We start from the raw sequence: 24,108 nt of genomic DNA on the forward strand, positions 1-24,108 counted from the left end.
CCTCAGCAGAGGGTGAGGCTGATGGCAGAGACTGTATCTTTTGTCTCTGCAGCCTATCACAGTACCCAGCACACAGCAGAGGCTCAGAAATTATATTTATTGGTTATTAACTTTATGGTGGGGCTTCCCGCATGAGCACAGCTCCAGATTAACTATAAGAGGTGAAGGATTAAAAATAGCATTAAGTATCTTATCCCTGCTTTATACCTTCCAAGAGCTTTCACCTGAAGCATGTCTTCTGATTTTCACAACCCTTGAGTGGGCAGGGAAAATACGATGGATGTTCCTATGCTGGGGGCAAAGCTCAGAAAGGCAGGGTGACTTGCCCCGGGAATCAGTGGCAGAGAAAACCCTAGAATTTTCCCCATAGCTCCCTACGTCTTCCATAACCCCAGCGCCTCTCCAGTGCATTGAAGAAGTTGTCCTGAGCTCTTAGTTACTCAAATAAAAATATTTTTTAGATGCCCCAAGGTGAAGGCTGAGCGCAAAATGAGCGCTAGTCAGTATTTGCCGGCTGGATGGATGGACAGATGGATGGAGGGAGGGATGGATAGATGGATGGAGGGGTGGATGGAGGGAGGGGTGGACAGATGGATGGGGGGAGGGATGGACAGTTGGATGGAGGGGTGGATGGATAGATGGATGGATGGAGGGAGGGGTGGAGGGACAGATGGATGGAGGGGTGGATGGAGGGAGGGATGGATAGATGGAGGGAGGGGTGGATGGATGCCTAGATGGATGAACGAGTGAATTGCCCAAGGATTGAGATGGGGCTTGTGTGGTTCTGTTTCTTTACCCTCAGTGTAGGCAGAGTGGGGCCGATCTTTTGAGTGCTGTCCTCTCGGGTGCCTCTGTGTCCCCCACCGCAGCCCCTCTCCTTGGGTTCCCCTCCCCCTCCCCCAGGAGCCCACAGTATAACCCAGCTGGCTGCCAACTAATCCCTGCTAAAATAGTAGCCAGCATCGAGGGGCCTCTGATCTGACCCTTCCCAGGAGGATTTGCATTTCAATAGAGGATCGCTGGGAAGAAGGCAGGCTTTACGGCTCAGAAGACTGCAGTTGGGGGGCGGGCGGGGTGACAGGCAACGAGGCTTTCTCTTTGTCACTGTGTTTCGGGGGGCTGTCCCTCATCCCTGGGGTCCCACACAAAGGCCTAGGCCTCCAGCCGCTCTACCCAGATGGCTCAGATGGACAGAGGGACCGGCTGAGTGGTGTCCCTTTACCTGGCCAGATGGAGCACGGACTCTTGGGTGTTGTGACCGGAATAGGCACTGCATTCGTAGAAGATCAGGTTGTGCTCCTGGAATCAGAGAACAGAGGGCATGAAGGAGAATATGGGGGTGGGGGGCTGGAGGGAGCCATGGGGGGCATGGGAGAATGCCCCTCTGCACTTACCACACCCTCACTTCGTTGTGTCGTCCCCTCCCCACTCTGTACCAGGTTGATTTCTGTCCCTCCTGCTCCCTGACTGATGTAGGCTCTGGAACTATCTCTCAGGGGAGCCGTAACAACTATAAAACAATAGGACCTACACTGCTGCCTTCGTGTTTTACACTTTCTGGAATTGCTGTCCGGGATGTACGGGCTCCTTTCTTTTCACACCAGCCTGTGATGCAGGCCGAGACACAGAGGCCAGGGTGGGCAACATCCGTCCCACTTTACAGGCAGGGAAACTGAGGCTCAGGAGGGTACGAATGGCGGGTGGGCCTGTTTGGGTCACAGCGGGGCTCCCAGCAGCCTGCTTTCCCCAGGACACGGGCACAGTTAATTCATACACCAGTTAATTAATACGCCGCTGCCCGCGCCATGCGCACTGGCTCCACAGGACAATTGTCCATCACTTTGCTAGGCAGAAGCTGGACTGTGAGAGTGGAGGTAGGGGTGTCATGGCCAAGGCCCATCTTATTCCACTTGTCACTCCCATTAATAGGTTTCCTGCTTCCTTAATGACAATGCTAATGGCATCTGGCATGAGCCCTGGAGGCTGACGCCCTGGGGGGACGGGTAGCCGAGTGCAGACACTTCTGCGGTTGCAGATCAGGAGGCCCCGCGAACGCTGGCCCAGCTCCATCCTCTGCCTTCACCTGGTCTGGTCCCTGCACGCCTCGGTTGGGCCCTGACTCCCCTTCCATCTGTGGAAGGTTTAAGGCTCTGTGTGGGTGCGGGCAGCGTGCAGGACCTAGAACTGGGAGATGTGATTTGCCTTCCAGCTTCGAGTCCTGACCCCACCCCTGGGGCCGGGTGAGAATTTGAATAAATCACTTAACTTCTCGGAGCCACAGGGTTTTTTTCCACTAGAAAGGAAGAGAGAAAGAGAGAAAGACAGAAAGACAGAAAGACAGAAAAAGAAAGAAAGAAAGAAAATAAAAGAAAATGGAAAAAAAAAAAAAAAAAGAAAATGGGATGACAAACTAAAAACACAGGTCTGCACTTCCTTAATCAAAAACCTTGGATCCAGATGCATTTTGGAATCCAGAATTTTTGAGTTTTAGAAAGTGAATACTTGTCTATAATACATATTATATAATAGCCTCTGTGGATCTGGGATAGCAGGCTATAATCAAATATATTAATAATTCTTCAGTGAAATATTTGAATATTTATTCAAAGTGAGGTAAACAAAACCCATAAATAGCCTCACATCGGTTCCGGTCAGGATTTTTCTGCCAAACGCAATGCAAAAACCTCTGTGCTCAGAGCTCCTTGGGCTGGGAATTGTGGATGCAGCCCGTGGACATGCAGCTGTGGGACTTTCTTCTTCCTTTTTCCCTTGAGTTTCACCACCTGTGCCTGCCTTCCTAGCCTCTGAGGTCCTGAGTCCCTGTCTGGAGCAAAGCACACGGAGAATTGTGGAATCCTGGGGCTGGGAAGCCCTATCTCCCCAGACACACAGTTCCCCGAAAACCACTCTGAAGCAGTAGAGGAAGCAAGGAGCGAGCATGGCTTTTGTTGCTGCCTGATTGCCATCGCGCCGCGACAGTTCCCTGCTTGGGCAAGAGGGTCGATGCTCATTTTAATGGCTGGCTTTGCAGTGCCCGCCCTGAATTTATCTGGAGTTTGCAGCTTGGACGCTCAGTCTCGGAAGGAAGGATGGATGCTCTAACAGAGCTGCCCAAGGAAGAGCACGCTGCCCGACAGGCAGTGAGTGTTTCATCCCTGAAGGCAACCAAGTAGGGAAACACAGATGATGGGATTCAAGGATCAGCTGGGGGACTGAAATAAGTAACCTCCTACTATCTGAGGATTCATAGTTCTGAGTTCCGAGGAAGAGAATCTGGGAAATTCCCCACACCTGAGTCAAGTTCTCTGCGGAAACTTCCACGTGCGGCAGCTGGACCAGCCCCACGATGCCGGGACACCACCCAGCCCGCCTGCTGACTTCACAGGGGGCTCCCAGAGAAGGTTCCCACCCCGGCTCTGGGGTGCATGCCCGACTCCCCTTGGGGTCCCTCCCTGTCCAGAGAGACAGGGATGCGCACCCCTCACCTGGGCCAGCTGCTCTCCCAGGCCCCGCGGCACTTCCCGCTCCTTCTCGTTGTCAACTTTGTTGCCCAGCAGAAGAACGGGAACGTGGTCTCCCACAGCTTCCTGCGGAACAGATAATCCCCCAACTGAGAGAAGCATCCTTAAGGAGAACCGGGAAGGGCAGGTGGAAACACTGGCTGCAAAGACACAAACTAGCTTGCGAACCCACTGCTGCCATGAAGGCTGGTGGTAGCAGAGTCACCCCAAAGCACAGAGGGGACCACCATCTCCCAGAGCCCCAGTTTGCCGGGCTTCTGCAAGGTGCTCAAGGCTGCCTCTGGGTGCCTCCCAGCCCTCTCAGTGCAGGGACCCCCCTTTACCCTGCTCCCCGTGACCTGGCACTGGGAGCAGGATAGGGCACAGCTGGCGCTGGTACAATAGGTGTCCGTATGGAGCCCCCGAGGGCGTCGCCAGGTGATCAGACTTGATCGATGTGACCAGAGTGAACAAGGAGTTGCTCAAGGGGCTTTTGAGGAGGCCCAGGGGCTGCACGGTCAGCAGTGTACCTCTGGCGGCCTTGAACTGGGCACGTAGCTCCCCGAGGGCTGGGTCCACATCCGAGTCACGGTCTTGGGTCCACAGCACGTGATCCGTGACTGTCATGTGCCTCCCTGGAGGTCACCCCATGGGGACCCCTGTCCTGGGTGCCCTGGCTCTGAAGCAGCCCTGATCTGGAAGAACGGGGGCCACAGCAGTCGCACTTCAGGGGCCAGAAGAACAGGTTTATTCCAGGGCTCAACCCTACTTACTCCTCCAGGGGCTGTGTCCTGTGTCATATCAGCCAGGGGCCTGCACCCCAGGGTGTCTGCACCCAGGGTCCCTGAACCCTAGGGTCTTTGCACCCCAGGGTCCCTGCATCCCAGGGTCCCTACACACCAGGGTCCCTGCACCCCAGGGTCTTTGCACCCCAAGGGCCCAGGACACATAGCTACTGAGTGAGTCAATATGGTAACGTTCACATTTACGCAGGTTGCTATTTTTGCTTTGTGAGATATTTAATTAGGGGCTTTTAATCATAATTTGGTAATAAATAGTTATTCACTGCAGCTCTGTTTCACTAAGTAGAGAAGGCCGTGGGACACCAGAAGCCTGCCGGTGGCTACTTTCGCCAACAGTTTGTCTGCTTTACCCTAGACCCCGTCAAATAAATGTCCATGGTCCATCTGACAGGTCACCTGTTTTGGGTTTAAATAGCATCACATTCGAAATGAAGCCTCCGTGGTTCCTCAACCTACACATTCATTTTTTTTTTTTTTTTTTTTTTTTTGGTACGCGGGCCTCTCACTGCCGTGGCCTCTCCCGTTGCGGAGCGCAGGCTCAGCGGCCATGGCTCACGGGCCCAGCTGCTCCGCGGCATGTGGGATCCTCCCAGACCGGGGCACGAACCCGTGTCCCCTGCATCGGCAGGCAGACTCCCAACCACTGCGCCACCAGGGAAGCCCTACACATTCATTTTTATTGTAGTTCAGTAGTGAAAAGCCTCTCACGTATTAAATGAGAACGTTAAAGCTCAGAGAATCCAGGAGCACCCAGCGAAGTCAGCGCTCTGAGCACCCACCCTTTAGTGCACGGGGCCACCTTTCTCTAATCCTTCACTCTGAACTACTATTTCCAATGACCTCTCTGCTATTTAGTGTCTCATTAACCGGAACTCTCTAAAGGCAGTATTTCCACATAGTCGTGGTGAGATGGTAATGAACATTCGTGACGATGACTCAGAGGCCCAAGATCTTACAGTGCCCCTCAGCAGTAGATTGACTTACACACATGGTGGTGGATGTGTTGGGTAGACTTGGCCATATTCCAGTTATCTGCAAGTAAGAAACCCACCGATGGCTACGTGCGTGGACCATAAGGCTCCCTCTTAACCGGACTGCGGGTACTGGGAATACCCTGCTCCCCACCTGTGCTGTGCCGCAGAAACTTGCGTGAAGAGTTTTTCACAGAAAAGGAAGAAAAGGGGAAGAATCAGGAATGTGGGCCAGAAGACTTGCTATTTGCAGCACACGCGCGTGAGAGATATTTGTAGATTGATGTGTGAGGAATGACTAAGGCTGGTGGGATTTCTTGACATGGAAATGCTCTGAAAATAAGAGCATCAGACTTGAAATCCCAGGGTGGGATTCTAGCCTGGAACCTGGTATTACTTGTTACGGGCGATGGCTTGTTCCTCCCTTGTAAAGGGGATGCCAGGTCCTGAACGACCAAATAGGATGAGGTAGGAACAGTCAGCCCAGCATCTGGGCCCCGCACCATGAGCAGCCGGGCTGCCTCTTGGAAAAGGAGAGGCAGTCTTCCTTCCTAAAGTGCTTCCTGGCTAAGAAAATAAAAATAAAAGAGCTTAGAAGGAGCAGGAAAAAAAAGCTCAGGCCCCAGCTGGAGCGGTGGTTTTCTGCCCTTTGCAGTGTTCCCCTCTTATACAGACTCTCTGGACCCCTCGTTTCCCCTCCCAGGGCCCTGGCCTGTGCTGATGTAGGAGAATCAGGCCTATCTCCAAAGACGTGGCAAAAATAAGTGAGAACACACATAAGGCCAGGGCGTGTGCTACCCGTTGCTGGCAGCCAGGCACCCTCACCACGGCCCCAGGTCACCCTTTGACACAGGAGGCACTGGGGCTGGGCTGGGGGCTTCATGGTCCTCTCCGACTTGAACCTCGAGACGTGAGCTTTTTGCCTACACTTTACATCATTCACCTACTTAACGAGGGTGTTGGCCTGTCCGCTGCTTGGACAAAGGGGCTCATAATTATCCACCAGATGAAGCCACACTTACTTTTAAAAGTCCAAAGGGCACCTCCTTTGGTGACTAAGTCTAAGGCCACCCAACGTCTGTAGACATTTTTTTTTTGCGGTATGAGGGCCTCTCACTGTTGTGGCCTCTCCCGTTGCGGAGCACAGGCTCCGGATGTGCAGGCTCAGCGGCCATGGCTCACGGGCCCAGCCGCTCCGCGGCATGTGGGATCTTCCCGGACCGGGGCACGAACCCGCATCCCCTGCATCGGCAGGTGGACTCTCAACCACTGCGCCACCAGGGAAGCCCTGTAGACATTTTTATAGATGTTGCTGAAGTCCCATGGGCACACCAGGTCAGAGGGACAGGTCTGAGGGCAGCTCCCGGGCTGGGCACAGGCTCTGTGCAGGAGGCCCAGGCTCTGTCTGGCTCTGCCACGTCTCTCCGTGGGACCCACCTGGATCCCTCCTCTCTTCCCTCCCTCTTCCCTGAGCTGTGAGGTGGGCTCCAGAGCTGGTCTGACACACAAGCAAGTCTCTCCACCTTCCACCACTTCAGTTACCTTTCTCTGAACTTGAACTTCGTGGAAGACAGACTTGCTGAAATGCAAAAGATTCCCCGTCTCTGACTTTCGCTTACAGAAGCTGTCAACTCAGAGCAAGGGCTGGCTTTCAGCTCAGGACGTGCAGCTGTTGCATTTGGTTGGTTGCTGTGTGTGCATGTGCGCGTGTGCGTGTGTGTGCGCGCGTGTGCGTGTGCGTGCGTGTGTGTTAATATCTATTTGCTAGGAGGCAAGAAAAAGCACTTAGTGCTGCTATTTCTCCAGAGGCAGAACAAAAAAATTTCTCAGCACATTAAAGCATGCATTTATGCTCAGAAGAAAATGACTGCAAAATTATATATTGGGGGTTTCCATATTTATCCGCCCCCCCGTATGATGAGTCAAAACAAGGTTTATTTGCGTAGTTCGTTCTCAACCGCCAGCACTTTGAGCTCAGCTTGGAACGTGGGGAAAAGGAAAATCAAACTGCTGTTTTTTGCCGTGTGCTGTACATTGTCACCGGTGGCAAAGGTCACAGAGTGAGAGCCAGTCAGCCGTCCAGGAAGGGAGAGGAAAGCTGCAGAGCTATAAAACAAGAGGCTACGTGAGATTAATCTCCATGGTTTTTTCTGGCTCAGAGGCACTGGTCCTGCTGGTTGATGACTTGGGTCAGATGCCACTTCCTTGATGTACAGGCCTAACAGGACAGTGCTCCTGGGGACGACAGAAAGATCCAGACGAGAAGTTAACACGCCAGGACTGCAGACAGTGCGGACCAAACATCTGGATTCGGGAGGAATACCAGCCCATCGGGCTTGTACCATATCCTATCTTCTCTACCTGACACAGGCCCCAAAGTCTTCAGATGTCCAGGGTGCCTCACGGTCTAAACATGGGGCCCTTAGAGCCTGACCAGTTTCTCCTCTAGATTGGACTGGTTAAACCAGCACCACGCAGCCGAGATGTGGTGGTCAGGAGAGTGGGGGGTGCTGAGTCGGTAGGAAGGTCTAACTGCTTTGATTCCCTGGACGTGCACAGGAAAGCTAAATGGCGGGAGAATCAGCACAGAGCATGTGTGGGCCCCGCTTGGGTCTTTCCTGCAGGAGACCTGCGGGCCAGGTAAAGGTGCTGAGGTGGGAGAGGAGGGGCTGTGGGGCAGGACACCTCATAAGGCAGAGCAGTCGCCCCTTCTCTTGTGCCCAAGGCATTCGGTTCCCTCTGGGCTGGCAGGGTTCTCCCATCCACACACACCTGCTCCATCCCGGCCCCCCAGAGAGTCAGGTGCCAGACCCTATAGAGCACGGGGGCCAGGAGAAACCTTCCAGACCCTCTGGTCCACCCCTTCGTGGAGTGACTGGCCCACGTTTCACGGCCAGGTGGTGGCTGGGCTGGGACGATGAGAATATCCTTTGCAGGGAACTCCACGCCTCCCCAGCCGCTGTTCCTGCCCGTCGCAACCTGGGAGTCAGTCTTTGCCGTGTATAATCCGTGGCAATGTCAGCCCTTTCCTTGGGTACGGCTTTTCAGGTTAATGGGGGAAGGGGCGCTGGGAACAGCTGGCCACCATTCACTTAATAATAAGGCTTCTGAACCCAAAGCCTGTCATTAAAGCTCCCCCTCCACCCTCCCTTCTCCTGGCAAGGGGCTGGCGAAGCGCTGGGGGTGCTACGGAAATTCAAGGTGCGCCACAAACATCAAGGGCCGATTATTCTCAGGTCCCCTCCGATCCAATTAGGTGTGAAGTTTTAATCTATCACCTGATGTCTCTGATGGCTGGTTGCCAAGGCGGAACGACTTAGCTTTTCAAGAATCTTGAGAACAACTGCATTTATGATGCCACGGGTCCATATCCTCAACACACAACCCCACCTGACACAGCCTCTAGCACCTGCTCGCAGAACCCTGGGGCCGCTGCACCGGTGCATCACAATGAGCCCCCCAGAGCGCGTGGCGTGGGCTGGGCACGTGGGTCGTGCCCCGCAAATTACAAACATCTTTGAAAAGGATTTAGAATCTTGCTTCTCCAAGTGTGGTCCCTGGACCAGCAGCGCTGGCTTGTTGGAACTTGTTAGAAATGCAGCATCTCAGGCCCCAGCCCGCACCTGCTGACCCAGGGTCTGTATTTTAACCAGGTCTCCAGGAGATGCTTCGTGCATATTAGAGTTTGAGAAGCACTTGTTTAGGCTGGAATCCGTGGTGGCTGAGAAACAAAACCACCTGGGGGACTTTTGCTGTTTGGGGGTTTTTTGCATTTCTGGGACCTGAATCGTTCTCTTTGGGCCCTGGTGTCTGTTTTGTTCGAAAGCTTCACAAGTGATCCTGATGTCCATCTAAGTTTGGAATCATCATTTAAAATTTACCAGTACCTTCTGCTAAGATTTTAAAGCAGGAAAACGCAAACTACAAAGTGTACAGAGGAGCCCCATCCACATGGGGATAATTCTGAGTTAACCACAGGTGGATCTGCCATCTCAGCTCAGCTTCCACTGGGGAGTGGCTCTGGCAGGGTGCGTGCCAGAGACGCTTCCCAGCCCTACCCCGGGCAGGATCAGGCCAGCCACGCAGTGCTCGACCCAGCGTTCTGCAGAATGGCCGAGCTCATGCTTCAAGCTGCAACGATGGCCCTCTGACATTTCTTCACCTCCACCACCTCCTTCCAATTCAACCAGACGTTCCACTTCCTGGCTAGATCCCAGGCTCTCTGCAAAACAGGGGCCTTAGAAACTACAGCCCCCTACTAATGGCAGAAGGTGTAGTTCTGTAAGTTTCTCTCCATCCATCCCTTCTAATCCCAGACTATGTGCATTGCCTCTTCCCAGCTCTAGTATACGGTTGTCCCTCCCTATCTGCAAGGGATTGGTTCCAGGACCCCCGCGGGTAGCAAAATCCACGGACGCTCAAGCCCCTTATATAAAATGGCGTGGCCCAGTCAGCCCCCAGCCCGGAATCTGCAGGTCCTGCGTCCTCGGGTTCAGTGCACGTGGAAACCCCACTGTACATTTATCAAAATTTAGATACGGGGAACGATTAAATGTCTGTGGCTGGGAGAAGAACAGGACACCTTGACCAGGTCATGGCCTAAATTTCTTCATCTGGAATGAGATGGCTGTATTATGTCAGTGATTTTCAGAGGGAAACCCTCTTGTCTAACAAAATTGTGGCTGAACTTCCAATAAGCAAAACTGAAAGTCATAGAGGGGTTCTGAGGTGGGGGAGAAGGCCCAGACCTGTGACCACCACCTTTCCCTGCCTGTCTCTGGCTGTGGGAAAGGTCAGCCTGGTTCCAGGGCTCCAAGGAGGAAAGTTTCAAAACCACCGGGTTAGGTCATCCCTAAAGTCTCTCCTGGTGCTTAACTTCCGCGAGGAAGAGGAATCTGCTGGTGCTATCAAAACTCATGTCATAGGGCTTCCCTGGTGGCGCAGTGGTTGGAAGTCCGCCTGCCGATGCAGGGGACACGGGTTCGTGCCCCGGTCCGGGAAGGTCCCACATGCCGTAGAGCAGCTGGGCCCGTGAGCCATGGACACTGAGCCTGCGCTTCCGGAGCCTGTGCTCCGCAACGGGAGAGGCCACAGCAGTGAGAGGCCCACGTACCGCAAAAAAAAAAAAAAAAATCATGTCATAAATTACAAAGTTTAAAGAGGGTTCACTTCCGGATCACCCCACCATCTGTCTCCACTCTTAGCTCGGTATAGAGCCATTCACTACATTTCAAAACGTACATTTTCTCTATTGTGTTTTAGACGCAATAATTTTGAAAAATAACTTGTATCGAGCACATTTCTGAGAAACTCCTGCATCTGGCTTCCATTCCTGCTCCTCATTTTTCTTGGTAACGACAAGGATGTAGATTAACAGGAGAGAAAGGAGCGGCCCATCCAATCCAAACTTCAAGAGAAACAGATTTTGGTGCGAGAAAGCATAAATCTTAGGGTTGAAACAAGTGAAATGAACAGACCCCCTATCCCGCCTGCACGGTGACACGGCATCCACGCACGCGTCCAACATTTGCCCAGCACTGGGGGACCCAAATACCGGTCATGATGACAAAGATGTGCAGAGGGCAGCGGGGGCCCGGGCTGGCAGCTGCGTCCCGGATAGCAGTGTGGCAGCCTGACTGATGAGTAGGTAAGGGGCTGGCCAAGGCCTACGGGCTTGAGCAGAGGGTTGAACATAAGCTCCATGGGGAGAGGAACACTGTCTCTTTTATCTGGTGCTGGAATGCCCAGACCCCAGAACAATGCCTGGCAGTGTTTAGAACAAATAAACGAACAAAGCACGGGTCCTGCTGATGGAAGGAGCTGGGACCATTTGACTGTGTGTGAAGGAATCGGGCGGGAGGGGGCCTGTGAAAAATAATAAGTGGCTTGGCACACTGCCCTTGGCCTCGAGACATCTGCATTCAGTGGCAGAGGAGGACGTGCAGGTGGTCGGGAAGTAGAAAGCGCTTACAAAGCAGCATGTTGCAGGGATAACAGCGAGAGAGCGGAGTCTTACAGAGAATCCAGAATTCAAGGAAGAGCCCCGTGTCTCGAGGGCCCGGCCTGAGGTGACTCTGGGGGGGGCCTGGGTCCCACACATTGCAGATCAGCCTCCCCTCGTGCGAAGGGCTGTGACCCAGGCCCCCAAACCGTGAGCACAACGGTCCTGGGCTGGTCACGGCGGGACCCCCTGAAGTTAGAAAAATGCAGGAGAGGCGGTGGTGACTCAGTTTAAATGCCTTGGGAACCCACCCATCCTTGACACTCCGTCCCCTAATCCTACCCCGCTTTTCACAATCTTAATGACACCATTATTGGTTTAATTGGTATTTGTCCTGTGTCCTTCCCCCAGCCCCCTCCCCCCATGAGGGCAGGGACCGCACCTCTCGTGTTCACCTTTGGGTCCCCAGTAACCAGCCTGGTGCCGGGCACTTGGGTGGACTGACGCATGGACGCCTGAACCGGTTTTTTCCCGGAGAAGGTGGGGTGTGAGTCAGGTGTCCAGAGAGGGCAGCAGGCCCAGGAAGAGGGGCCGCCCGTAGGCCCCCAGCTCACCTCCACGCTGCTCAGCCACAGCCGCACGGCCAGGAAGGACTGCCTGGCTGTGAGATCGTACATGACCACGACGCCGTCGGCCTTGCGGAAGAACTGCTGGGTGATGCAGCGATACCTGCGCAAAGGGCCGGGTCAGGTGTGCGGCCTCCTCTGCTGCCACAGCCCGCCCCCGCGGGGAGAGGAGAGGCGGGGTTACCCGGGGTGGGGGTGGGGATCCTCACCTCTCCTGCCCCGCCGTGTCCCACAGCTGCAGGGCCACCCGCGAGTCGTCCACACGCACGGTCTTCATGCGGTAGTCGATGCCTGTGGGGGGAGCCCAGCATCATGTCCAAGTCCGGAACCCACGCCCCAGCCTGGAATCCCATCAGCCTGAGGGCACGGCCCTTGCCCTGCAGCGCCTGACAGGTGGTGTGCGCCGGGACAGAGCATTGGACCGGGAGGCCGGGGACCTGGCTTCTGGTCCTGTCTCTGCCACTGACCGGCTGTGGGACCTTGATCCAGCCACGGAACCTCTCTGAACCGCAGGCTGCTCCCTGCAGTGTAATCCAGACCCTCTTTAGGGATCGAATGAGATCACATATGGAAAAGCAATCTACCAACGCAAAGAATTATCATTTACTCCCTCCTTGGGAAGACGAAGCGACGGAAAGACTGTCCTCAGATTCCTTCCTCCCTCCCTCCCTTTTCTTCTTTCTCCCTAAAATGCTTTTCAAAGTTCCCATAGTACAATCCGAGTATCCCTGGGGGATGGATCGCACTTCCAGACTCCCACTGTGGTGATGCAAAGGTAGGTGGGGGAGGAGGGCGGGAGGGGAGGGCTTGGCAGGTGGAGGGAGGGACAGAAGAGAAGGAAAGCGGTGGGGGCGGGAATCAGAGGCAAAGCCCCCTTAGAGATGGAATCAGAGCTCCTAATCCCAGCCAACAAGCCACTTGCAATCCTCCCTCTGAGGCTGTGACCCTACCTGGAGTCATGGGTCCCAGAGAGAGGATGCAGGGCAGGCAGGTCCCACAGCAGCCCTCAGACAGAGGACCTAAATGCAGGTGCTTTGATAACAAACATTCCTCCCTCCTACACCCTGTGAGAATGTTCACAGATGCTCAACCAGGTTTAAAACATTTTTCCCCCTTAAGGCATCAGATCTTGGAACCAGAGGGCATCCCCTCCCAACCTCTAAAAGGCCCAGCCTCTGGGGTCCTTACTCTGGAGGGCTCAGGTAGGGACAGCAACAGCAGCCTGGCCAGACAGAGACAGACAGACTGACAGACAGACAACCAAGAGGCAGTTGATGGAAAAGGGCATCCCTGCCACGGTCTCCAGGCAAAGGCGAGTGTGTGAGGGGCCGGGCAGGGGAGGAGAGATGGGAGGGTCATCCGCTCCTAGAATGTTAGCAGGACTGCAGAGGCCCTGGGCTCACAGAAGAGAGTCGGAGAGAGGATGCGCGTGTCTGGGTGAGGAAAAGAGGGACGTGTCCCATTGGTAGGATGCTTGGTATCCCCGGTTTCCATGTGCCACCTCTCCCTCTTCACCGCGCTCCCCTGGGACATCCGTGTGCGGGTTGCTATCTGCACACACACGCACACACACACATACCCATCCTCACACGTGCACACACGTGCACCCCCCTTCTCCTCCTAAACCATAGAAGGATAAAGAAGCAGGAGCCCAGCCTCGCCCAAGCAGGCCAGCAGCCTCAGTGAGCTGCAAACCCAGTTCTGAGGCTCATTCCTCTTTTCATAGCAGTACCCTGGGCACGGGGTCCCTGGCAGCTCCGTTTCACCTAGAAAGTCCAAGGCTAAATGCTCCCGTCAGAACAGATGGAAACCAAACCCAAGGGTGTTTTCTTAGCTAAAGCGGTAGGGCTTCCCCCATCTGTGCTCTGGGAGGCCGGGGGGCTGCCCACAGCCTGATAACAACCCAGGGGAAAGCCAGCCTCAGTCATCACACCTTCGGGGCCTGATCTGAAGCCCCCGAGGATGAGCCCTCTCTCTGATGGAAAGGCAGGTGGTGGAGGGACGGCTGGGTCCCTCGACCTCACTGGTAATCGCTCTGCTGGTGGACGGGGAGCTTGGCGAGTGTCCGCTGGTCCACGAGGTACCCCTCCCTGCAGCCTCAGACCCGCAGGCCGGGAAATAGACCAACAAGCCCAAGGGATGCGTGGAGTTTGGGAGGACATGGGGAGTCAGCGTCCAGCAGGCTGCACAGAGTGACGAGGGACCAGAGGGATTTCGACGCCCCCCCCCCCCCCGCCGCACCCGTTCCAACGGTCCGGGAGCCCAGACCTCATGTTCCTGCCTCAGTCCTGCCTCTGACCAGCTGTGTGACCTGGACGACGTGACTGCCCCCCATCTGGGAGGCTTCGCTTTCCCCATCTGTAAACTGAGGTGTGACGGGGGTGCTGGAGGGGAGTCGGGTGTCCATGGTTTTACGTCCAGCTGTAGCGTTTGGCAAACACGTGGAGGTGACCCCCGACTTGCAACCTCAGTGGTTCCTGAATGAGGACTGGACCTCGGGGGCCCCGTCACCATGGAGTGTGCTGTGTGTGGGTCAGAGCTGTGGGTGATGGACCCCAGGAAGGGTGTCCTTTCTGGACAGGACAGGTCATTCCAAGCAAGAGGGCTTGGGAGCGGGGAGTGCCAGTGAGCTGTCCCGGAGGGGAAGCTCTTGGGATTTCTCTGTGGAGTCGAGGAGAGGGATGGCAACGGACTGGTGCCCAGGAGAGGGCAGAAGAAACACCTTGGGCCCTGGGCCCTGGTTTAAAGCAGGGCCATGAACCAAGGCGGGGCCTCGGGAAGAGCTCTGGACTCAGAGTCCTGGGTCCTAGAGCCTTAGCCTCTAACAGTCAGTCTTCTCATTGACAAAATGAGCTCCAATGTTCTGCAAGAACATTTGACGTCTCCAGGACACCCGCAGGGCCCACCCACCTGCTTTACAAGGGATCCGCTGGTGCTAAGGTGGGGAAGGCAGGGGCGCCCCAAGACAGACTGTTGCAACATGGAAGCCACTTCACGCCCAAGCCGGAGGTCGAGGACGGGTCACGTGCTCCTGAGGGGCCGGGTGATCGGGAAGTCCCTTCGGTGATGGAGGAGAGCTTTAAGGCACCACCGCGGCCCTGTTGGTGCTGTGCTGAGGGTCCAGGGCTGCTGTGCTCCACAGGGGTTGGCCTGCTTGAGCCCTGGGAGCCCAGGACTCGGTGGCTCATCTGTGTCTTTAAAGGGAGCATCTTCCAGGTGGCTGGTGTGACATCAGCGCCCTGACACGTGTGCCGGGGAGGCTAATTCCAGCTGCTACTCTGGCTCGTTTTGCACAGCTCGATGAAGGGCGTCCCAGATTTGGAGACTTTGATATTTTTCCCCTTCCTAAATTGTAGGTGTTTCCATAATTGGCCTCCTGGGGAGTGCGAATTAGTCTGATTTTCTCTTTTTCAGAGCTTTCCATCTCGGGGGCATCAGTTGGAGGTGTAAGCAGACCCCGATTCCCTGATTTTATCAACAGGAGAGGCACCAGGTGCACTGCCGGAGGGCCGCCCTGGGAGTGCAGCATCCCTCCCCTGCCCCCACAGCCTACGCCTGAGCTGTGACCTCAGGTTCTGTGGCCTCCCCATGGAACGCTCCAGGGAGGGCCAGTCCAGCTCTGCAGCCGCTGTTTCCTGTGTCACCACACTCGGCACACGGGGGTCACTCCTAGCCATCCCTTCCAGCCGCACGAGGCCAGGCTCTTCTGAGCCGTCTTCCCATCAGAGTCCCGACTCTTCACCGTGGGATGCACCCAGTCTCTGGGTGGAATGGGGCGCGGGGTGGGGCAGGAGGGGGCTCCGGATTTGGAAACTGCAGTTTGGAAACTTACAGCTCAGCAGTAAGAACAGGGCGCCTACAGTCGTGGGAAGAGACCCATCTGCAGGAAGAAAGTTGGAAGGAACGGCCCGTTCAGGTTATCCTGGAGGAAGAGACCAGACTCTCCCCAGGCAGGCTCTGGGGCAGGAAAGTTTGTCTCGGATTGTCTTGGAGGGCCAGCTTGTGAGACCTCCAGGGGTCAGAGGTGGTCTGGACAGAGCCCTGGGCTTGGAAGCAGTCTTGGCTGGCCCGGTTCAAATCTCTCATTTTTTTCAGGTGAGGAAAGACTGAAGCCAAAAAGGAAACACCTCCTCCTGAGGTCACACAGCTGGCCGGTGGCAGCGCTGAGATGAAGGCCCGGGACCTCCGATGCCCCATGGGACCTTAGCGGCCTCCCCTGCCCGTGCTAGCCTCTGCCCGCCTCCTGTGGCAGAAGCTGGGCTCTGAGCACGCACAGCGCAATATTGTTAGGGAGGCAGTGGGCTGGGACAGCAGAGGTGCACGTGGGGTTGCGGGGGGACCAGTATCAGCATGGCCAGCTGGTGGGAATGAGGACCCGTCTCTGGGCCTCAGTGTCTTGGTCTGTCCATTGGGCTGATAGCAGTGCTTGCCTTTCAGGGTTGTTGGGAAGACAGATGGAAATGATAAATATCAAAACCCACGATAAACAGTCAGATCATATCAATGTATTTTTGTTTGGTTTTTTTTTTTTTGCGGTACGCAGGCCTCTCACTGTTGTGGCCTCTCCCGTGGCGGAGCACAGGCTCCGGATGCGCAGCCTCAGCGGCCATGGCTCACGGGCCCAGCCGCTCCGCGCCATGTGGGATCTTCCCGGACCGGGGCACGAACCCGTGTCCCCTGCATCGGCAGGCGGACTCTCAGTGTATTTTTAATACAGCTGACTTAGCGTGGTTAAATGGCACATAGGAGGCACCCAAAGGATTCATTTTGTTTTGCTCGAGTGATTCACCTGGGGAGAAACAAAGGTCAATGTGCCCTTGCGTCTTCCCACACACTCCAATGCAAGGAGCACCTCTGGGTGAAGCGGCAAAGGCTCCTGTCTAAATACAGAATTACCGAGATAATAATGGAGGCGCATGAAGCCCTGATCAGCTATTAGTAGCTGAGCTTAACGAGCGTCTACAGTGGACTCCAGCTGTTACCCAGCAGGCCCGGGATGCAAGACGAGGAAATTTGATGGGTAAAAGAAGCCCCCAGAGCACTGTCCTCCGTCCTGCCCGTCTATACAAGTGTGCATGCACGCGCACACACACACACACACACACACACACACACAGAAAGTGGGGAAGGGATGATTGAAGACAGACAGGCTCAGAGAGGGGACAAAGGGCTGGAAGTCCGTCTCTGCCAACTACAGAGCCCCTCATCTTGGGCATAGGAACCGTTCGTGGTCCCATAGCCGTGGAGCACCAGGCAGAGGGGGGCCTCGCCTACCAGCCCAGCCCTCAGCCCCTCCTACAGGGCTCCAAGTCCCTCCCTGGGCACCCTTCTCACAGCCGCCCCTTCCCAGAGGTGGGCTGGGGTCCAGCCCAGGGCCGAGAACTCACCCATGGTGGCTGCTGAACCCGGGGAGAACTTGCCGTCGCAGAACCGGCTCAGGAAGGACGTCTTCCCCACGGAGGAATTGCCCACAAACACGACCTTGAAGAGCCGGTCTGGGGTGGACACAGAGCCTTCCTCCTGTGGAAGACAGACAGCAGGGTCAAATGCTGGGATGGCCGCCGGCCACCCCTGCCCCTGACCTGTCCCTGCGGTGTCCAGGGAGGGACCCGCACCAGCACCGGGGAGGCTGCTCGGGCCTCGGAGGCAGGAAGCTCTGGGCTCAGCGCACCAAGGCTCCTTCCAGCTTCAGCAGCGGGAAGAGAGACTTTCATTCCACCACCACTGCTGCCCACGTGCTGCGCCGCAGGCCCTGCGCTGGGCCGGGCATGTGGTGCAGGGAAGGCAGCCACGTGTACACATAGTCACGGCACGATGTTCCGAGTGCCCAGAGCACGGACCAGGAATCAAGGGGCTCGGGGTGCGGGGGGGCTCTGGGCTGGGGCTTAAGGAGGAAGCAGAGATTCTCTGCAGGGGCTGGGTGGGGAGGACAAGGTGGAGTGTTTGAAGGGGAAGGGGAGATATAGAAGATACAGAAGGCTTATCTATAACTCGGGGGCAGAGGCATCCCAGGCTGGGGTCGGGCCTCTCGTTTCTGCCCCGTCACTGAAAGCCTGGACTGGATGGAGGACACGCTCGCCTCCCTGCATGCTGCCCTTCTGTCCCAGCTCACCTTCCATCTAGGGTCCCTGTCTGCCCTGGAAATAAGGCAGGACAGTCTCCACTCAGTAGCTTGGGAAATCCCAAGATGCCAGGCTACGGGAAGAACGTTCCAGAACACAGTCATGGTGGTCCTTCTCCACCCGGCAGCGGGACAGACTGGGAACTGGCCTGCCTGTTACTCTGGCGTGTACGGCCCAGCGGGAAGTGGACTTGCTCCAGGATGCTGGGTGAGTGAGAGGCAGAGTGAGGACTGGCACAGGGCCCTTCCTCCGAATGGTCATTAAGTCCAGAGAGCCGCGTGCTCCCCCAGCACTGCCAGGCCAGATGAGGAGGCTTTGTAGAATCTATTTGAAAGTGGATTTGGGGGGAATTAGCTCCTCTCACCGAGCAAATACTATAGCGGAGTAGCAGCAGATATTAGCAGTACTTGAATTTCAGAGAAAAGCCATTAACAGCCTTTTGGGGAGAAATCAATTCCATGCTGTACTTAGGAGGGAATTCAAGGTCAATTACAGAAACTTAAACCCAACTTAAAAAAAAAAAAAAAAAGAGAGAGAAACCCACACTCAGAAACGCTGCCCGGCCCCAGTTTCTTTATTCCTGCATGCACAAGCACCACTCTCTGCCAGGGTTGTGCTCCGTTTGTCCTTTGTTTGGGACCAAAGCTCAGTGCAGCCACTGGCCCACCCCAGGCCCGGGGACGGTGGGAGGAGATGGTCTTGGCTGCAGACGCAGTGGCGGACCTTCTCTGTGCTCCCCTCACCCTGGCCCCCGCCTGCGGCAGGACACTTATTCCGCAGACAGGATATGATCAACCTGGTGATGGTTCGGTTTGGGGAAGGACCCACCTCACAGGAGCAGCGAAGCTGTTCCAGTTCTTGCCCTTAACCTGGGGGACAATCCACCTGCCCGCGAACGACAGTGAGACAACAACATTGTGGGGAGGGGCTGGAGAAAGGCTCCCTCCACTGGCAAGTCAGGGGATCTGTTCTCATTCTCCTTCCCACCACTGTTTTTATTTTTTTAAAGCTTTAAAAAATGAAAGTAATACACACTAATTTCTAAAATTAGGAAACTTAGCAGAGAGGAAATTAATGACTATTCATAATTTACCCCCCAACCCTGAAATGGTCACTATTCCTATTTGGATACATTTCTTCCAGGTTTTTTTTTATATAGATGAATCAATATATGTTTTTTTGAGAGAAATTTGAGATACTATGTATACTTTATTTATATTATTATATATAATATAAATTTATGTATAATTTTCTATTTGTTCCTATGTTATTGAATTATATATAAATATTTTTGAGTCACTGAAGTTTTCCAAAAATGTGATTTTTAATAGCACTATAACATTCTATTAAATTAATATAGTCTAATTTATGTCCCTACTGTTGTTTTTTCAGTTATTTGCTCTTATGCACTTACATTCTTGGATTAAATTTTTGTCTGGTTTTGGTTATTTCCTTAGGAAAGGTTGCTAGAAGTAGGAGGGCTGGTTCAAAGGAGGCGGACTTTTAAAGTTCTTGATTCCTATTATCAAACTACTTTCCCGAAAGCTGGTACCAATTGATGGCTCAGCGGCCTTGCAAGGGGCCCTCTGTGGAGGCTGCTGTGTGACTGGCTTCCAGCAGACACACTTCCTCTCTGCTGCAGCTTCTGTCCCAGCTAAACAGCACCGCATCCCGGTGCAGCCGGTGGGGCTGCAGAGCGGTGGGTGCAAAGGCTGGGCTCCCCTCACTGCGGGCTGGGTGGGCCTCCTCGCTCTGGGCTCTACTTCCCCACCCGCCTGAGGGGAGAACAGATCTCTGATGCCCGTCGTCCAACAACCGCAAGGATCGGGTGCCACGGCAGACACGGACGCTCAGCCTCTTCCTTCACCCCATCTCTCGTGGCCCTCTTAACACTTCTTTCACATTTTGGGGGCCATCGTGGGGTATTTAAAGCCCCATTTGTGCCCACTGCCAGCAAGTGTAGTCTGTCCACTTTGGGGGATGTAGAAGGGGGTGTAGGGGGGCTGCCCCACCCACCAAGGCCCTTCAGAGGAGTGGTTTGTAGGCATGAATCTTAATCCAGGCCCAAGAATGATAACCGAGGCCAAGAAGTCCCCGTGCAGGGGCTGGAGAGGGCTCACTGGCACGCACGCCAACGCCTCACTCGGACCGCTCAGCTCTGAAGGCCGCCACAGGGTGAGGGAACTGTTCTAGAGGGTCCGGCGGCGGGCAGGGGGAGGGCTGAGGGGCCAGTTCCAAGGCCTGGGTCACAAACAAGGTAAGGAGTATCACCTGTGATCCAGAGGAGGACGGTCCGCGCGGCCCCCTTCTCCTGGGGAACTCAACGGGGAGAGCTGGTGGGGGGCGCGGGGATGGAGGGTGGGAGTGCAGCGTCACACTGCCGGGAACCGAGAGAAAAGCGATGGTGCGCAGACCTCCCCCGCAGGGACTGGCCTGCAGGGGGCGGTTACAGAACGGACCAGAAGAGGTACCATTTTTAAAGCGTGTGACAGCTGACGCTAATTGCCCAGCAGAGGCTCGGTCCTACTCTATAAATGCAGAATCTGAATCAGAAAAGAACACATAGGGGCCAACAACAGAAGTTGTTAGGAGAGTGTCCCCAGGCCCCCGATTCGCCATCATGACACTCGGCAGAGCAGAGAAGGGCGGTACCCGAGGGACACAAACTTGCTGCGTCACCAGGCCTGCTGAGTCTGGCTTCCTGAGTGGCCTTGGGGCTCTTGGGCTCACACTCGAGGGACAAGGCACAGGGTGACCTACAAGCCAGTGAGGGAGGCACCCTTACCTTAGACGGGGTCTCTTTTCCAGCGGGCTGCCCTCGGGGAGACGCAGGCATGAGTTCCAGAGGTCGGGATGGCCCGATTTGTCCCTCCGCCCCCTGGTCGGAGGCCTTCCCTTCTTCCGGGCATTGGCCCAGTAGCTGCTCAGAGCCGCCCCCCAGCAGCTGGGGCAGCGGGTCCTCTTCAATGGAGATGATTCTGCGGAGCGGCCGGGGGAGCAGACCCCCGGTCCCCGGCCCCTCTTCTGTAAGGGGGTGCCCACTCAGGCCCAGGGAGCTTCTCCTCCACAGGATGCCAAACACATCTTCCTCCTCCTCTGACTGGCTGTTTTGGAGAAGAATGAAGAGTGGGGAGAATATTGTAAAATGTATCAGAATGGAAGCTGGGGGTCTGTGACAGAGAGCTGAGGAGCACACTTTTTGGGGGCAGAGAGGAACCAAGAAAGGGAAAACCAGACCCAGCATTGTTCAGCTCATTCATTCAATGTCCTTATGATGAGGGTGAGATGAAGGCGAAGGTGATGATGAAGGTGTAGGTGGTGAAGGTGAAGGTGATGAAGGTGAAGGTGAAGGTGATGAAGGCGAAGGTGATGAAGGTGAAGGTGAAGGTGATGAAGGTGATGATGAAGGTGAAAGAGATGATGATGAAGGTGAAGGTGGTGAAGGTGAAGGTGAAGGTGATGAAGGCGAAGGTGATGATGAAGGTGAAGGTGATGAAGGCGAAGGTGATGAAGGTGATGATGAAGGTGAAAGAGATGATGATGAAGGTGAAGGTGGTGAAGGTGAAGGTGATGAAGGTGATGAAGGTGAAGGTGGTGAAGGTGATGAAGGTGATGAAGGTGAAGGTGATGATGAAGGTGAAGGTGGTGAAGGTGATGCCGGCTCCCAGGTATTAAGCTAACGACAGTCAGCAACAGGTGCACCAGCCCCGCCCTCGTGGAGCACTTAGCTTAGCAGGGCCAGAGCAGTCATGACACACTCACTGCGCTGTCCCAGACTGTGGGAGGTGCCACAAAGGAGAAGCAAAGTGTGAAGAAAGAAGCACAACAGATGTGGAAACAAAGCCTCCTGGGTTAAAGGGCGGTGGCCTCTGCCCTGGTCCCATGCCAGCCCTTACCAGCTGTGTGTCCCCAGGTAAGACACCAACTCTCCAGGCCTGTTTCCTCACCCTTCCGCCCTGCCCACCTCCCCAGTAAGCCAGTGCATAAGCCAGACCCGTTAGGGAAGCAGCCCTCGGGGATGCAGGCGAGGGGGACCACTGCTCTGGGAGGGACCCCGGCACGGCCAGCGTCCACCACCAGCTCAGGGTGGGAAGGAAGCCCTCCACCCGCTTCTCCTTCCTTTCTCCTTAGGATCAGGAGTGAGTGGCCTCAGAGGCCTGAGTGCACGTTTGCTTCCAGAAACACCTGAGCAACCAGAACAAGGAGAAGCAGCGGGGTGTGTGTGTGTGTGTGTGTGTGTGTGTGCAGCACTCGGGCACCAGACGTGGGTCCAGGGCACGGGCTGTGTCCCCAAGGTTTGTGAGCAGAGGCCCCACGGGCCCTCCTGGTGCAGCCCCCTCTCAGGCCTTTATGAACAAGTCAAGCTGAGGACTGTTTTACGGGGAGGAACTTGAGTCCAGAATCAAAACACACACACACACACACACACACACACACACACACACACTCGAGAACTAGAAAATCGAGCAGGATGCGGTGGTGAGGCGGAAGTGGGCGACGGCCACAGAATATGCAGCACAGGGAAAGCCCCTTCACTTTGCCCCAACTCCCGCCCCCACCCCCGCTCCTAGCATTTCTGGCCCCTAAGGACCAAAAACAGAAAAAAAGAGAAAAAAATGCGTGTATCACTGTTCTGAACTCCGGACACTTCTAAGGTAAATTAAGGTATAGCGCTTGCTCACAAAAGTGCTGACTTAGCTTGGATCGCCTGATATAAAATAAAGGATCTGTAGCAATTCAAGGACTCTTACACTTATTTATAAAATCAGCTTTTTACGGAAACTGACTGCCATCTTTCTAACAAATTTCTTTTACATTCTGACGAGCCTACTAAGTGCCTAGCCACGTCGGCACACAATTGGTGTTCCCATCTGCTTTCACTCTGCTCACACACACGAGTGCACATGTGTGAACACGTGTTGTGAGCATGTATGCACACGCACAGATGCAGAGCATGGCTTTTCAAAGGCCTTGCAACTAGAAAAGAAATGGACACTGAAATGACCCTAAATGAAGCGTTTCTTGGCAAAAGCTTCTTACTCGGGAAATTCTCAAGCACTATTACATTCCAGAATACCTTCAGCTTAGCATGACTAAGCTCCTTTTTGGTTTTGCCACCAAATGCTATGCACCAGCGGCAGAGAGCAGTCACCTCTGACAAAGTCTGCATGGGAATTCGGGGTTTGCAATTTATCGATTACTCATCAATTATTGTCTGTGTCCTCCACTCAATTATAAGCTCCATGAAAGCGGAGATGGGGTCTATTTTGTTCACTCCGTATCCCCAGCACACGGCACTGAGTCTTGCACAGGGCAGGCACTCAGTAATGGATATTAAGGGCAGGCCTCGTGTCTAACTGATCTTTGGAGACTTCCCAGAACTCAGAGAATGTCAGGTACAGAGTAGGCAATCGGTCTCTGCTTGTTGGAAGCACATATTCCATTCCGAGGAACCAACAGGTGAACCGTTGATGCAGGGATCTGGCTCCCATGTTGTGTCTCCTGGTTCAGTGATTTAGAAGAGGAGTTCACAATGGTCAGGTTCAAGGTCTTGAGCCATCAGCGGATTGACATCCCCAGGGCACCTCCGCTTGGCATGTCTATTTCATGCTTGCTGTCCCCAGGGTCTCCCGGATGAGCAGCTTCACACACTTCGCCCCGGGTTTGATACGTGGGGGTCTGGCAGCCTCCAGCTCTCTGTGGCCACATCCATGGGAAGAAGCACGTGCCCCAGAGAAGACAGGGCAGGGGTAGGGGAGGGAGGCTGGCGTGCCTCCTTCGGGGAGCAACAGGCCACCCCTCTGGGGACTTAGAGGCAATCGTGTGCTGTCCAACAACAACCAAGCATGTTATCCCTGAGTTAATTAAATATGAATTATTGAAAGGAGTCTCGTCAAGTACAGGCCCCATTCTCATCTGTAAAGGACTTCAACGATCGGAGATTCCATACTACACTCTAATTACCCTTCAGACTCACGCAGTCCTGTCCCTGGAAAACCAAGAGCATCCGTTCTGCTCAACAGACAGCAGAGCCCGGCCCAGCACCCACTCCCTCCCTCTCTCTGACCCCTCTGTCCCTCCCCTGATCTGCAGCCGCTCTTCAGCGCCCCCTGGCAGGAACGGCCTGTCCTAAGTGCTTGCCCTG

At 54.9% G+C, this 24,108-nt stretch overlaps 1 protein-coding gene across 4 annotated transcripts in view; it reads right to left on the reverse strand.

Moving 5' to 3' along the window:
• The window catches only part of CRACR2A (calcium release activated channel regulator 2A), a 123,562-nt gene that overhangs the window by 8,837 nt on the left and 90,617 nt on the right, over window positions 1-24,108 (reverse strand). For 2 of the 4 annotated variants that reach the window (XM_004279012.4, XM_033404260.2), the window contains exons 13-18: window positions 20,749-21,067; window positions 17,229-17,361; window positions 12,051-12,132; window positions 11,830-11,944; window positions 3,486-3,587; window positions 1,223-1,299 (exon numbers count right to left, since the gene is read on the reverse strand). In XM_004279012.4, coding sequence (XP_004279060.1) covers window positions 1,223-1,299; window positions 3,486-3,587; window positions 11,830-11,944; window positions 12,051-12,132; window positions 17,229-17,361; window positions 20,749-21,067 — 828 coding nt within the window. Of the gene's footprint in view, window positions 1-1,222; window positions 2,825-3,485; window positions 3,588-6,574; window positions 7,510-11,829; window positions 11,945-12,050; window positions 12,133-17,228; window positions 17,362-20,748; window positions 21,068-24,108 lie in introns of those variants that run through there. The other 2 variants (XR_004476443.2, XM_033404261.2) reach the window with 2 other exon arrangements.

Source organism: Orcinus orca, chromosome 11 (genome assembly GCF_937001465.1).
Source record: "Orcinus orca chromosome 11, mOrcOrc1.1, whole genome shotgun sequence".
Classification (NCBI taxonomy): domain Eukaryota; kingdom Metazoa; phylum Chordata; class Mammalia; order Artiodactyla; family Delphinidae; genus Orcinus; species Orcinus orca.